The 16224-nt window shown below is 54.0% G+C and overlaps 1 protein-coding gene across 3 annotated transcripts in view; it reads right to left on the bottom strand.

The window, feature by feature from the left end:
- Nucleotides 1–16224, bottom strand: part of AK8 (adenylate kinase 8) — a 128770-nt gene that overhangs the window by 76512 nt on the left and 36034 nt on the right. For all 3 annotated transcript variants that reach the window (XM_058693692.1, XM_058693691.1, XM_058693693.1), the window contains 4 exons: nt 5595–5676; nt 4770–4841; nt 3970–4170; nt 732–863 (listed from right to left, as the gene is read on the bottom strand). In XM_058693692.1, coding sequence (XP_058549675.1) covers nt 732–863; nt 3970–4170; nt 4770–4841; nt 5595–5676 — 487 coding nt within the window. The remainder of the gene's footprint in view (nt 1–731; nt 864–3969; nt 4171–4769; nt 4842–5594; nt 5677–16224) is intronic.

Below are 16224 nucleotides of genomic sequence, written 5' to 3'. Positions count from 1 at the left end.
TGGGGCGCGGGTCTCGTTTTTCCTTCACAGCTAGAGGTTACTCGGGCTTGCGGAGCATTCATCAGAAGCGGCGGTGGCGGTGAGGGCGGCCCTTTCGCTCCTGGCAGCCGCATCGTTGTCTGTTCCGCTTCTCCCTCCTTTCCGGCCTTTAGCCCCCTGAAGGGAGGCTGGCATCCGAGACCGCCGGGGGCCACCTCGGGACAGACCCGGAGAACCGATGTCAGCATTTCCCTCTCCTCCTGGTAAAATATTTATTGAAACTGTACGAGCTTTCGAGAAGCTTTCCTCTGGTTCAGAAATTGTTTGCCCGTAAACCCGCTGGCCTGGGCTGGGGAGCCAAACGGGACCGGAGAAAATAAATCCGCGGCAGAGCTCCAGATTATGCGAGAGCTGTGGCTTCCAGGGAGACCGCAGGGGCCGGAGGAGGTGCCCCTGGTGCAGAGCACAGAGAAACCACTGCTCCCAAGGAGTGAAATATGATGACTAGAAAATGCATGGGCTCTTTGGGTGGCAGACGTGTTTTTATTGGTTAATGTTTTTATGGCCATATTCTCTGTGAAGAACCATCCCTGCGAAGACGGACCTGAAAACTGTTGACGGCAGAGAGCAAGAAGGAGAGGCAACACTGACCTCCTTCTCACCACCCCCACAAGGTGGGAAGGCTTGGGAGGGCAGTGGGGGAAGGGGGACGGGGGCAGGTTCTGGAAACAGGGCGCGGCCGGGGCACTCACCGTTGACGAGGCCATATTTCTGGGCCAGGAGGGCAGCCTGCAGACGTTTCCCACTGCCCACGGGCCCGCAAAGCAGCACCCGCGGGGTGAACGGGGCATTAGATCGATGGCTGGTTTGGGCATAGGTCAGAGCTGGAAAGAGAGGATATGGGCGTAGTAAACTCAGGTCCTAAAGGAAGGGAAACCAGCTTAAGGCACCCGCGCTCACGCTCTTAAGAACAGTGACGATTTCTCCCGTTTACAGCCGCGTGGAAACCCCCTGGGCGGCTGCCAGCCACCAGCAGCCACGGGGCGAAGCTGTGGGGAAAGAAATCCGCTTCAGGCCTGGGCACTAAGGCAGAGGGGGGCAGGGGATCCAGAGAAGCCACCTCCGAAGCACTGTCCACCCTGCGGTTCCTCTAACACCTGCGCTTCCCTCCTGGTCGACGGGGGGCTGGTCCCAGCACACAGGATGCACAAAGTTGGGTTGGGATGTTTCCACACTGACCCTGGGCCGAGCCTCTAGCCTGAAGCTTGGAACCGGGCGTCTCCCAGTGTCAGATCTAGACTTTGATAAATGCATCAGGCCTGGAGGGGGCCTCGTGTCCGGGGACTTCTAAAGGACATGGGTAGAGAATAACTTGCGGCTGCGCTCCAGCGACACCAACTTTGTTGGGAGTCTCCAAAGAGACAGTGACCAAATAGGTCCCAGGAGTGGGCAGATGTGGGTGCACGGCTGGCCCGTGGCACGCCCTGGCATTTGATGAACAAAGAGGGGGAGGCACAGGGGCCAGCGTCTCCAACACTCAGGCGACTCAACAGCAAACCAGGTCACCCCTGACCTGAGCACGGGGGAGGGGCTGTACAAGCAGCCGAGGAGGCCATTACAGGGCAGCTTGGCACCTGCTGATGCTGAGGGCCGGGTCCAGCTCCCCAGCCACCCATATCAGAACAGGTCTCCCTCTCTAGCCTTGCCTCCTGCCAGGGACCCAGACCGTCCTGCGCAGGGTCGGCCACAGACGGCCCTCTGGTGGCTGTCCTGCCTTTGGACGGATTTGGCTCTAGCAAGGGGCTGAGCCAACACACGGCCTTTAGGGACCCAGCCACCCCCGAAACCAGGGTGTGCCAACTGCGTGCTCGTGGCATTTTGGGCACATCCCTGGTCCAGGGGTTTGGGCACACCCACCAGGTGCCAGTGGCCCACTTCCAAGTTGTGACAACCACCAATGTCCCCAGGATGGAAGTGGGGGGCCCATGAGAAGCCCTGGATGTTCACTGTATGAATTTTGAGCTCTCAAATCTTTGTAGGATTTTTTTAACTGGAAGGATCGTTCTAGAGACCACAACTCCCCCCTTCTTTGGAGATCGAGGCACAGGTAAGTTAACCGACTGTCGTAAAGGTGGTGATTCTAACTGTCTTCATGGCAATGTCATACCTACCAGCGTGTGTTAAACACTAAGCTAAATAAACACTCTGTGGACTTCGTCTTATTCGATGGGTGCAGCATTCCCACAAGAGATGTGTTACGTTCTTGCCCCGTTTTACCGGGAGCTGGCAGGCAGGGGCGACGCTCCCTCACCTGCGGCCGGGGTGACATTTTCAGCCCCTGAGAATAAGCTGGAGGCCATTCAAGCAAGGCCCCTCCAGCCTCAGAACTTCCTAGATCCACGACCATCTGAAATGCACAGACACTACGGGCAGAGAAGCCTGCTTACAAATGATGCTTAATTTACAGTAAATAACTAAGTTAATTAGAAGTAATGATCCCCCAGACAGTCTCAACATCTAATTATTCTTTTTAAAAATATGTGGTTGCTGGATGCACTGCAGAGAGATTAAAAAAACAACACAGAATTCCGCACTCCAATTTTCAATGTATCTGTCTGCATTATTAATTAATAATAATTAATATTCAGACACTCACATTTTTATTTACAATTCCAGGCATGAATTCTTTATGAACGATCATCTGAACTTTTAAATTTAATTAAGTGATTTGGAAGTAATTAATGTGTAAATTCAGAACTGTGCCGTAAGATAAATGTAGTGGCTGTTTATCTTCAGAGTGCAGTGTAGATTACTAAAGACCCTTCTGAGATGCAAAATCACTGGAAAACCGTAAGGTGTCCACAGCCTGGCTTGTAAAGTGGAGACATTTTCTAGACATCCACCCGTTGGTTGATTGACCTCCTCAGGGAGCGAGGCCACTGTCCCTGGGCCGTGAGTCCAGCAAAGTCCACGGGCAGGTGGGGGCCAGGGGAACTGCCAGGCCAGGGAGCTCAGAAGCCCTTCCCCTGCAAAACAGAACTTTTCTTAAAGAGATTTGAGGGAATGCGCCCCAAAAGGCCATTGTCGGCTATCAAGTGTCTCAGATCTCCATGCTGGCATTTTTATTGTGTCATTTCCTCAGCATTGCCTAGGAGGGGATAATCGGATGCGGACACACTTCTGAATGATAATTCAGCTGCTCTGGGATCGAACTAGTCTAACCTTCCCTGGCCTTCTTGGACAGGATGCCAAGGCCCGACAGCAATGAGGTCTGATGTTTACTGAGTGCCTCTCCGCACCCGTGCTGGGCTCGCGGCTATGGAGATGTGATTTGCAGACTCCCATGTAATCCTCACCCAAGCCTGGGAGGAAGACAAGATTTCTGTTCCCACTTCAGGGATGACAAAACTGAGGCCAAGAGGGGTACAAGGGTTGCCGGAGACTGCCCGGCTGACGTGTGGTGGGGACGACGTGTGAACACAGGGCCCCCGGCCCCGACGTCTCCGGGCTCAACCTTCACCCTCCTCCACACGGCTGTGCGCACACAGGCACCTGCTTCAGGTGCTTTCTGTGGACCTTTGTCACTGCTCCAATGACAGTGCAGTGGGGGGGGGGGGGCCACTTCCCCTGCTCTGCATGGACTCACAACCCCTGAGTTGTGTTGCCCGGTTTGTGTGTGTGTGTGTGTGGTGGCCGTGGGTTCTGTGCGCATGTTTGTTTTAATTTTTACAAACTTTGTCTTCCTTCTCCCTCACCCCCAGGGCAAACTTCTTGCCCCCATTGTCCCTCCCGCCCCACCCCCTCATTATCAAATCTGCTGGCCACGCCGTAGAACGTTATTAGCCCAGGGAACCTAGGCCGTCCAGGACTTGACTCCCAGGGTCTCCGGCACATCCTGGTCCCTGGCATCACTGCCACATTAAGGGACCCTAGGACGGGAGGGTCACGGACGGCCAAGGTGCCTGGGAAACCCACCGCCTGTGTGTTTACCCTGGTAGAAGACGTCCATGCACGGCTGGTCGGCGCTGATGACTTTCAGGATCTTGGGGTAAGCCGGAAGGATCCTGATGATGTTCCTGTGGTATTCCAGCAGCTTCCGTGCCGTCTCCAGCTCTGAGATGCCCTCTGGCACCACCAGCCGGTTCTGGATTTCCGCTTCGGGGGGCCAGTCAAAGGTGGTGTGATAAATCTCTGCAAGGGGACAGGCGCGTGGTTAGAGTCACCCGCGGGGGGCCGCCGAGGCCGCCAGGGCATCTGGCCGGGGGGCTTGCCGTCCAGGGGGCCGAAGCCTGGGAGCCCGCCCGGAGCCGTGCGGATGCACTTTGCCTCCGGAGCTGCTCTGACATCTCTGTTAACGATAACAAAACGCCGAGGGTTCTCAGCACGGCGGGAAGGGAGGCCACGACTTCGGAGCACGTGCTCCGAGCCGGGCACTCTGACGGACCCCACCCGCACACGCTCGTCTTCACAGCCATCCGATCACAAGGCACGGGTCACCCCGTGTCCAGGTGAGAAAACCGAGTCTCGAAAGGGGCGGGGCCAGAGTCCACAAACCCAGGTCTGTCTGCTGCCCCGACTCCTCCGGGCCGGGGCTTACCATCTCCCACGGGTCTAGCCCAGCCCGCCACACTGGAGCATGTGCCCACCTGTGCGGCCCCCGTGTGGCCCTCTGGGGGCACCCCGAGCGGAGAAGGGCTCAGTAAATGGGGGGTGGGGCTGTCGGTCACTCCAACCGATCACTGACCACCTCTGAAACCCCATGGAGCGGGCAGGGGGTGGAGACGTCCTACCTCCCGTCTGAGGGTCGATTCTCTTCCCCAAGTTTCTCTCAATCAGGACGGTGTCTGGAGAGCTCAGCACAACTGGACAGAGAAGGGAGAGAGCACAACCAGGCAGGTTGGGCAGCGGGTCCCAGACACTTGAATCTCGGGGGCTGATAACCTGTCTTACGTCTCTCTTGCTATGTAACGACCACCCCCGTCGTTCCCTTAGAGAGGGCTGCTCAGCACCCAACCGCGAAGGCACGGTCTCAGGCCAGCGGACCGCCCACACTTGAACGTCTCCTCTGACAGTTTTCACGGTAACAACGCGATGAGCAACGTCTTGGTGGGAATGCTCTTGCCACATTTTGGATTATTTCCTAAAGAGAGTTTCTCAGAGGTGGGATTCCCGGAACAAGGAACCACCAGGGTCAAAACAAAACTCCATTTTTCTTACTTAAAAATTTTTTTTAATGTTTGGTCATTTTGAGAGAGAGAGAGGGAGACAGAACATGAGTGAGGGAGGGGCAGAGAGAGGGAGACACAGAACTCGAAGCAGGCTCTAGGCTCCGAGCTGTCAGTACAGAGCCCAACGTGGGGCCTGAACCCATGAACCGTGAGATCATGACCTGAGCCAAAGTTGGACGCTTTACTGACTGAGACACCCAGGCACCCCTAAAACTCCATTTTTCTGAGAGCGATCCCCAAAGGCCTTTAGCTTTATAAAATTCAACTGTGCTGTCCTTTTTCCTGCTGGGTCCTGGCTGGTGCAGGGCTGAGGGTGGGCACTGGGAGTGGGCAATACAGAGCAGGGCACTCCCTTCTGGGGTCTGGGGACAGCCACAGGCTACTCACTGACGTGTCTGGGGGTGATCCCGAGGGTCTGGATCATCAGGGCCTGCTCCCGAGTTTCAGGAATGCCATCCAGAATCCAGCCCTAGGCAGAGAATTGAGAGGTACTCATCTATCTTTACTTTTTAGATTTTTTTTTTTTTTGGAATTATAAAAGGAATATAATAGTGTTATTTTAAAAAGCTGGAACTTTAAGGACAAAAGAAAGTAAATGTTTCTGATAGCCACATCATCCACCTTAACAAGTACTCTTGTATTGTTATATTCCCTTCTTTTTTTTAATGTTTACTTATTTTCAGAGAGAGAGAGAGAGAGAGAGTGGGAGGGGCGGACAGAGGATCCCAAGCAGGCCCTGCGCTGACAACGGTGAGCCTGACACGGGGCTGGAACTCATGAACCCTGAGATCATGACCTGAGCCAAAGGTGACTACTCACTCAACTGAGCCACCCAGGTGTCCCTATTATATTCCCTTCTGAATCCTACATTTGTGACCATAATCACAACATACATATTTTGTGTCCTAATTTTTTCCATCACACCTCACAGCCACCAAAGCACTTTCTCAAATCGGCACGCCTGCCCATTGCCACCATTTTCAGTGTCTACCGCATTCTGCCCAGTGAACATGACACGGTTGCTTAAACATGCCCACGACAGAACATTGCAACCGCTAGCGATTCTTGCCATCATAAATAACGCTGTGATGAATGGTGCTGTGCATATGGCTCTTTCCACATTGTGGATTCTTTCTTTTTTTTTTTTTTATTAAAAAAAATTTTTTTAATGTTTATTTTTGAGAGAGCAAGAGACAGAGCATGAGCGGGGAGGGACAGAGAGAGAGAGAGAGAGAGAGAGAGAGAGAGAGACAGAATCCGCAGCAGGCTCCAAGCTCTGAGCTGTCAGCACAGAGTCCGACACGGGGCTCGAACTCACCAACCACGAGATCATGACCTGAGCTGAAGTCGGACACTCAACAGACTGAACCCCCCAGGCGCCCCTCTTTCTTAAATAGAGTTTCTCGGATGAGAGATCCTGGGAGAAGGAATCGCTTGAGTCCAAACAAAACCCCACTTTTCTTAAGAACAAGCCCCAATCGGGGCGCCTGGGTGGCGCAGTCGGTTAAGCGTCTGACTTCAGCCAGGTCACGATCTCGCAGTCCGGTCCGTGAGTTCGAGCCCCGCGTCAGGCTCTGGGCTGATGGCTCGGAGCCTGGAGCCTGTTTCCGATTCTGTGTCTCCCTCTCTCTCTGCCCCTCCCCCGTTCATGCTCTGTCTCTCTCTGTCCCAAAAATAAAAATAAAAAACGTTGAAAAAAAAAATTTTTAAAAGAACAAGCCCCAATCTTGGAGCAGTAAGAGAACTGAGTTCAAGTTTCTGTTCTGTAGCTAACTTGTTCCAGGGCTGAAATCCCTCAGGCTCCAGCCCCTTCTGGGTACATACAGTGAGGGAACTGGTCTAGAACATTTATCTTTATGAACCATGTAAGTCCAGTTGTAAAAGAAACACACGACTGCTGGACGTGATGTGGAGGATGCCAAGTCACTGGTAACACCACCGGCCCAGAATAGCCACTGTTGACACTTTGCTGTAGCTCCTTCCAGCCTTCAGTGACTGGCATCTTTTTCCTGGCAGGAAAAGGAATCACACTGTGCATACTATCTTGTGGCCTGTACTTTTCATACAGCGAAAACATTTCTGGAACGTTTTCCCATGTGACAAAATGCTCCCCTTCCGGAAGTTTCCACAGCTGCCGGGCATGAGGTGAACGGACCTGACAAACGTTAACCAATCCCATACTGTTGTTGACTTAGTTTCAGTCCTGTTTTTCACCATTATTTTTAAAAGCGCTGTAAGTGTATCCTGAGGCACACAGAATATTCTGGAAATAGATTTCTAACAGTCAACACCCTCTTTGGTGACCTGATACATTCCGCCATGTTGCTCCACAAAACTGCCCTGACCAGCGTAGGAATCCAATAGCAGGTCACTTGTTGCCTGTATCTTTGTCAATGTCCGGCATTATCTTGGGGGGAAAATCTGCCCAGCAAAGTAGAGGACGCCATTGCTGCTTTAACTTACGTTTCCTTGATCGTTAGTGAGGCTCCATGTTCTTTCCACATGTTTATCGGTAATTGAATTTTTTTTTTCTTTTGCAAAATGTCAATTCATACTATCTAGCGAGTTTCCTCTTGGGGTTTCGTCCTTTTATGTATTCACAAGAGCTCTTTACATAAGAAGAATACACCTATTTTGGCAAACACTACCACAGACCCTTTGAGGCAAACAATGTTGCCGATATGTTTTGCAGATTGTCTTTGACCTTCTAAATTTTGTGTGGGGGCTGTTTTTTACCACATAAATTTTTGGCCAAATCAACTCGTGCCTCTATGCCTTCATTAATTTCCTAAATTATGCAGGAAAGCACTCAGCCTCCGGAACCCCGGTTTCTAGAACTAATGAAGCAAAAGTGCAAAAAAAAAAAAAAAAAAAAAAAATTTAACAGCTTTTTCTTGATCTGGTGTTGTATGGATGTGCAAAAAGGCCTTTCTCGCGGCAGAGGCCCGTAAATATTCACTTGCATTTAAATTATGTTCTCTCAGGCTACCTGGGTGGCTCAGTCCGTTAAGCGTCTGGCTTTGGTTCAGGTCACCGTCTCACGGTCTGTGAGTTCAAGCCCCACATTGGTCTCTGTGCTGACGGCTCAGAGCCTGGAGTCTGCTTCGGATTCTCTCTCTGTCTTTCAAAAATGAATAAACATAAAAAAAATTTTTTAACACATTTAAAAAAAATTTTTTTAATGTTTATTATTGAGAAAGAGAGACACAGAGCATGAGCAGGGGAGGGGCAGAGAGAGGAGGAGACACAGAATCCGAAGCAGGCTCCAGGCTCCGAGCCGTCAGCACAGAGCCCGACGCAGGGCTCGAACCCACAGACCGTGAGATCATGACCTGAGCTGAAGTCGGAGGCTTAACTACTGAGCCACCCAGGCGCCCCTTTTTAACAAATTTTTTAAAGTAATCTCTACGCCCGACGTGGGGCTTGAACTCAGGAACCTGCAATCAGGAGTCACATGCTCCACTGACCGAGCCAGCTGGGCACCCCTGGAATGACATTAAATGTGTAAATAAGTTCATGAAGAGTTGACAGTCTCACAGTATCAATACCTTATCTTCCCTTTTGTCTAAACTGTTGTTTTATGTCCCTCAGCAATGTTCACATTCAACAACTTCTGAAGTCCTTTCAAGTCCTAGAGTTACACACACACCCACACACACTTTTTAATGGCTTCGATCTGATGTCCCGATACAAAGTGAGCTTTGGAAGAATTGAAACAAAGCAGGAAACCGTTGGAGCCTCCACTCAGCAGCGAGGGGGTCAGGTGGCCACCCCGGAAAGCCACGGTCTCTGACACTGGCTCTCAGGAGGGGACCCCCCACCCTGGCCAGAGACCCTCCCCCTCCCCCGTGTCATCAGGAGAACTTGGTTGCTTGAAGGTCAGAGGGTGGACTTTTGGGGGTGAACTCAGACTCAAGGTCCTTTATAACCCACAACACCTGATTTCCACCACACCGCGTGTTCCTAAAAACGGAGCTAACCAGAAAAGGGCCTGCATTTCTTCAATATTAAAATATTTAGGTTCCAAAGGCCTCCGCTGACAGTTAAAAAAAAACGAAACAAATTTACAGAGTAAAGAGTGCTGAAAAAAATCAGGCATGCCTTCATTAATTTCTTAAATTATGCAGGAAAGCGCTCAGCCTCCGGAACCCGGGTTTCTAGAACTAATGAAGCAAAAGTGCAAAAAAAATTTTAACAGCCTTTTGCTCCCTCAAGTCCTTGTTAGAGCCAGCCTAGAGCCGGACTGCGGCCCTTAAGAAGAACAAACACCTACAGATGTGCACCTGCCATGGGAGCCGGGAGTCGCGACGTCTGTGAGCTCCCGGCTCGCGGCTCTGGAAGCCAAGCCAAAATTTTCTGAACTTGAGCTACGTTCAGACCCCCTCAGTTTTTCTTTATTTGGGGGGGGGGGGGTAGGGGCTGGGGGCCCACCGATCGCCTCTTCTGGTACGGGGCCGGGCAGGGGGGGTGCTGGGGACCGTTTCGAGATCCTTTTGAAGCTGGGAGAAGGTTGGAGCTCCGGCTCTGCTCAGCACCGAGAAAGACCTCGGCGTTTAATATTGCATTACCGAGCAATCATTATCATCTCGCCCATAAATTGCAGCTGATATCAGTATGTGGTCCAGAGCTTTTAGAACTATTCAGGGGAACAGCTCTCACCGACTTCTCGCTGGAAGAGAGCGGGCTTACCAATTACACAGGAAAAGTGTAGCAAAATGAGGAACATCTCCCTAATTAGCCTGGCCTCACTCGTGCGTCATTCTGGGGTGGATGTGACATTTTTAAAAGAGGGTGGGGGGGGGCTCTGAAGGGAACCCCAGGCCACCGGCTCTCCGGGGTTGCTCTCCCAGACTCAGGGGGATGGTGTGATCACCCAGGTCCTAAGGTCTCCAAGGGACCCCTTAGGGCAGCACGCACGCGTTCTGTGGCAAAGGCAGCCATGGAGATTTCTCATCCCCCCCGGAACCCCAGTGAGTCCTCCCGGGAAGGAAGGGTGGTGACCGAGGCCTCCGTATCACGGGGTGTAGGTCCCGGGGCGTCCTCAAGATGGAAACCCCGGGCAGGGCACCGAGCTCTTGCATTTATACAAATGTGGGCAACTACCCAGTTGCAAAATGGACCACGCTTTCGGGGGGTAGGTGGGGGGGGGGGGACACTGCCATTTTGGCCGAAAGCAACTTAACAGACTGAGCCACCCAGGTGCCCTTTGGCCGAAAGCAACTTAACGGCCGCCGACTCTGGCAAAGCAAGAAGTCATAAATCAGTCAACAGCGCCCGGCCGGTGCCATGATGGCACACGCTCGTTAGGTTCGTGGGTCCGACTACCAGGAGTGGCTGAGCACGGAGGTATCCGTCAGTCCCTAATTAGAATACATTATCCGTCTTCCTGACACTTCAGTGAAATGTCTATTCCGCTCTGGAGCCGCAGCTTTGTTCAGAGCAGGTTAATTGATATTCTGATGCCTTCGCTCGCCATACCCCCGTGGCTCGGTTCTGTTTTATCACACATCAAAAAGGCCGTATGCTCAGGGCACCCCATGCACCAGCACAGAGCCGGAGGTCTGCACAGCTGCGAGGGGTACGGTATCACAGGAGGGACAAGCACCGAGCAGATGTCACGGATGAGAAAAAAAAAAAAAGGGGAGCGAACGCAGCCAGCCAGCCTGGGGAACTTGGCGAGGCCCAGCAGAGCGCGGCCCGACGTGGAGCGGGCTGTCCTGCTCTGTGTGAACACTGGCCTTCTCTGCCCTCCTGACTATTATTAAAGCACAATTAGCAACTTCGCGCGGTAAAACGCCCGCCCTCCGGGCCCTCTGCCTTTCCGATGCATCGTCCCCCGCTCCCCTCCCCCCTCCGCCAAAGACCAGAGCGGGGTGCTCCCCCTGGGAGGCCCCCTTGCCGGCTCCCCGCTCCAAGTGGAGACCGTACCAGACCGTCCCTGGAGCCGAGGGCTGATTCCTCGCGGTCCTGAGCGGGTGATCTGAGGCTGCAGATTTGGACTTGACCAATCAGATTCACTCAGCTCCAAGTCCGAACCAGGCGAAGCATCAAAAGATCGCCACAGGCCCACCAGCTACCCCTCTTTTTTAATTTTTTTTCCCAATGAAATATTATGTGATTTCCCAACATATAAAAGAAGGAGAAAGGAGAGTTGGTACCAGCCAGAAAGAAATGCATCTGAGAAGGTCGAGTTCGGGAAACTGACGTGTCCTAAAGGCGACCCGAGAGAACAGGAAGACCGTTTTGACGAACGGACGAAAGGTGGAATCGAACTGCCTCAGTACCAGTTCCTTTGGCTTATACAAAACCACGGGCACCTTCGGTGTGCCGTGTGCTCTCAGGACGCCTTCCGAATCCAGCTCACCCGAAAGACGGCCGGCAAGGATTCTTGTTTCCAAGTTGAGCCTCAAACAATACGCAGCACCTGCTGGCATTCCTGACCCCACTCAAGTATACGCATGCAGCAGAGCAGGTCGTTCCTTAACTCGCTCCTCCTGGCCGGCCCTGCCTCCAGCAAGGTGTGCCCCGGGCTTTGCCTGGCCTCCCGTGCACAGCCTAGCAGCAGGGCACGTGCTCAAAGGGGCACGCGGGGGCGACCGCTCTAAACAACCGACAGTGTCCATCCCACCGTTGCTCATCAGCCACGCGAGCGTGGCATTTCACACAAACATGCGGATCCGGGCCAGCGGGTGGTCCTAGGTCTGCAGGTGAAAAGCCAGAGAGCTCCAGGGGGTTAAAACCTGGGACAGCACAGACGCGACTGTTCCCAAATAGCTAAAAAAGATATTTTAACGTCGAATTTACGTTAAATGTCCCTGGCACCCCCAAAGATCCCCTGCAGAGGGAAACCCAGTTTGAAGACCACCCTGTTCCGTCCCCAGACGGACCAGTCCCATCCCACTCCCCACCCCACACCCCCCCCCCACCCCCCGAGGCTGGGATGCCACCGAGGCAGCCCATTAGAGACATAACTCACTTCGGGCTATAGCATCTCCTTCTCAGGTGCAGACACAGCGGCCATGGTTGGAAACGAATGAAATGGGTAATCCAACCACATCCAGTTAATGGGGCCATTCCGCTCAAACACTTTACGGCACGTCCCGAGGTGTGGTCCCACCTCCTCCAAAATGAGACCTGCCCTTTAGGATGTCAGATTATCTGGAGGGTGAAACGTAGGGGCTTTGGAACCCGCCTGTGCCACTGTCAGCTGGATGACCTCGAACCAGTCACCTCAATCCCTCTGGCCTTGCCCTCCCTATCTGCAAAGTGGGGCAGTAACCGCAGTCTAGCCCGTAGCTGTTGGGATACTTAAATACGGACTCTAAGCAAGTACCCACAAAACAAGGCACGGTGCCTGGCAACAAAGAAAGGCCGGCTTCGGCATTATAATTATATTACAATATATTAGCATTATAATTCTGAGAAGAGGTGAGCTACGTTCTTTTTCTCTACCTACCCGCAAGAAGGAATCCTATGTAAGTTTGCAGAACTTAATACAGATAATTTAGAAAGGTGGTCTCTTGGAAACAGGAATAACTGACATTCTGGATGTGACCTGAGGAAAGTGGTCCAGTTCAAGACGATATGAGGAAAACACGTTTGTATTAGAACGAGGGGAGTCCGGTGAGCGGTCTGGCGACGGCGGACCCGTCCCAGGGCACTCGAGGCCATCTGCCATCGCCGGGCCGGGGGCCCTCCCCAAGGATGAGCAGGAGCCACACGGGACCGCAGGTTGGGGTCCAGCACATGTGCAAACAATCATCACATTGTTATAATGGGGCAAGATCCATTCACTCATTCACTCCCCCATCTATTCATTCATTCATTCATTCACTCATTCATTCGGGTATTTACACACACCCTGTGCTTCCATACTGGAGAGGTCAGCGGGCCTGCCCCTGGGGGTGAACCGTCACCGCCTTCTTTAACCGACTGCCCCAAGTCTGTCTTACTCATCGCTTTTCCCAGCTGGCCCTCTGACTGGTGACTGTGCAAGGCCTTGAATGTCATCTGTGAATCGAGAGGAAACGGACCAGGTGACCTCTACGTAGGGGAACTGTAAGATTTATGGTCTAACAGGGCGCCTGGGTGGCTCAGTCGGTTGAGTGTCCGACTTCAGCTCAGGTCATGGTCTCGTGGTTCATGAGTGCGAGCCCCGTGTCGGGCTCTGTGCTGACAGCACGGAACCCGTTTCGGATCCTCTGTCCCCCGCTCTCTGCCCCTCCCCCACTCGTCCACACGCGCACGTGCTCTCTCTCTCTCTCAAAAATAAATAAACATTACAAAAAAGATTTATGGTCTAACAAAGACATTTACGGGTGAATAATAGCACGTTATTAATAATCATGCAGGAAAAGCAGGCCTCCACAGGACCAGTGACCACAGGACCAGTGACTGACTCACCTCTCCCGTGCTTTGAACATCACAACGTCACTTACTTTCAGTCCCATATCTTGTTTCTTGTCCTGAACCCCTGCCGGCTCTCTGAGATCATGAAAGGAAGGGGCGCCCCCGCACCACCACCAAGGGGCAGGAGGGGCTGACAAGGACCCCAAGTCTGATCAACAACTAGAATGACTCCTCTCCGGGGAACTCCCAAGCACAGCATGACGGTCTAGTGCACAGAGCCCCCGGGGCTCACCCTCAGGGACTGCGGTGTCCCCCGTCCAGACCCCAAATGGCTCCTCAGACCTCACCTCTTCCTCTCCGTGCCAAGTTCCCTGAACCAGGCACAGCCCCCACACCGAAGCAGACAGCCCTCGGTTCCCGCCTCCCGAGCTCAAGCCGGAGCTCTCCCCTCGTCCCGCGACCCCCATGCTGCCCACTGGGGCCGCGGGCAGGGAAACTACTGGCCACGGAGGGAGCCACGGCTGGGTCCAGATCGTGGCTCCTACCTCGCGGTTCTGTCGCCTCAATTACCCAGCCCCGAGCCTCAGTGCGCTCATCTGTAAAGTGGGGGCGGTAAGAACCCCCTTACAGGAAAAATCACTGAAATGGCTGCATGAGGTCGTCGACGGCAAGTGTGACAGCAGAGTGCGACACACACCAGTTCCTTTGTCTCCCCTAACCGCAATCGGGGCGCCAGGGAAGCTGCATTCCCACAAGACTGAGAAAGGCTGAATCCGCAAAGGGGTGACTTCACAGAGCTTATTCCAGATCTCGCAAGGAGGCAGCACCCTGGGCGACACCGGGCGCCTGCACGAGGAGTCCCTCAGGCTCCGGCACCCCATCCCCAGTGTGGCTGGCCCCTGTCCTTCCGTCTCCCCTGCGTTGGGTCACTTCCTCGAGAAAGCGCCCTCCCACCCTTCCTCCCCGTGTCCCAGTCAACGCAGCCTTCTCCCTCCGCTCACTTCTCAACCTTCCGGAGGCTGGGACCACTCCCCACATCTTCCCGAACGCCTCTCCTCTCGGGTCCTCATCCTCCATCTTCCGCTTCCAGAGACTAGACCCCCTGCCGCTCCTCCAGGAAAAGCCCCACTTGGCCAATTGTTGAAAAGGGAAATGTGAGAAAACCCGTTATATCTTCAAGAATGAGAATTCACCAGATACTGGTGGGCACCACAAAGTCTCAATAAATGACAGGCATGCCAATGGGATACACACTCGCTCTTGTATTCTGTCCGATACTCTGATTTGTAGTTAGTGTTACAAGCAGTATATTTTTAAAAAATTGTTTTAATGTTTAATCTTGAGAAAGACAGTATGAGCAGGGGAGGGGCAGAGAGAGACAGAGCATGAATAGAGGAGGGGCAGAGAGAGAGAGGGAGGCACAGAATCGGAAGCAGGCTCCGGGCTCTGCCCTGTGAGCACAGGGCCCGACGCGGGGGCTCAAACTCACAGACTGTGAGTGAGATCGTGACCTGAGCCAAAGTCGGACGCTTCACCGACGGAGCCCCCCAGGCGCCCCCCCTTAAGTAGTCTGTTTAGAATTAAAATTGGGGGTAGTGAATACGTGCCCGCTCACGCCCATGCGACTTTCCGCGTTTCTTTCAAATCCCATCGGCTAATGGTAATGAGACAGCTGGGCACCCCGGGACCCCCCCCCCCCCCAACCGTGTGACTGTTTCCTATTCTGCAAGACAGGCGTGGTGGGAAGCGCCCGCCCTGCTGGGGTTGGGGGCCGCACGCGACGACACACACACAAAGAGCTAGCACGGCATCTGGCAGGTGCTGGAGGAGTGGTGGTGCCCAGCGTGTCCCAGCCGCAGGCACACACCACGCTGCTCCTAGTGGGCGGCCGGCCGAGGGCCCGAGGACACGAGGGGCTGCCGCCCTCTGCTCGGGCCCCCCGGCCGGCGTTTCCGGCTCGGCTCCACCTCCGAATCAGCGCTCCACCTGCCCCAGGTGACGTCCCGCTGGTCCCCCGTCCGATCCTGTTTCCAACACCGCCGGGCCTCTCGATACTCTCCGCTGCTCCAGGGTTACGGCCGCCCAAGCATCAGACTCGGTGCCGCATCCCTGCCACCCGCTTCTCCTCCCAACAACTGTGAGAGGGATCGTCACGGGCTGGGCCTGCAGGCAGCTGGGCCACGCGTGCCATTCACGGGCCCTGGGGCACGCCACCCGGCCACCTGGCCCAGCACGGCCTCAACTGAGGGTCCGGAAACATCCCCCAGATGAGGGATCCCGGAGGGTGCGCTCACCGGCCCCCCTCGGAGCCCTGCCTCACCGTGACGCATGCCGTAAGTTTTCCGAGTGGAGGCTGGGCCGCCCCTCCGACGCCCTGCGATCCTAACCGTGTCTGTGTTCGAGGAGCACACGGCCCCGGGGCCTCAGCAGAGCTGCTGGTCAATAAAACCGCGCTCCTCAGAGGATGAAGTGAGATCCATAAACCCGCGGGTGTCAAAACAATGGCAAGAAAGTCCTGAGTTCCTCCCGTCAGAGGGTGAAAGCCGGGCGACTAATGCCAGCCCGATGACACCACAAGGACAGACAAAACAAGCAGCCGGTGGTTCTGCAGACCAGACTCAGGTTCCTCTATGCTGCCAGAGTCTCCACCACAAATACTGACTCGCGT

This window comes from Neofelis nebulosa, chromosome 12 (genome assembly GCF_028018385.1).
Source record: "Neofelis nebulosa isolate mNeoNeb1 chromosome 12, mNeoNeb1.pri, whole genome shotgun sequence".
In the NCBI taxonomy this organism is placed as follows: domain Eukaryota; kingdom Metazoa; phylum Chordata; class Mammalia; order Carnivora; family Felidae; genus Neofelis; species Neofelis nebulosa.
Note: the sequence above shows the minus strand (reverse complement) of the source record. Positions and strands in the feature narration are given on the sequence as shown.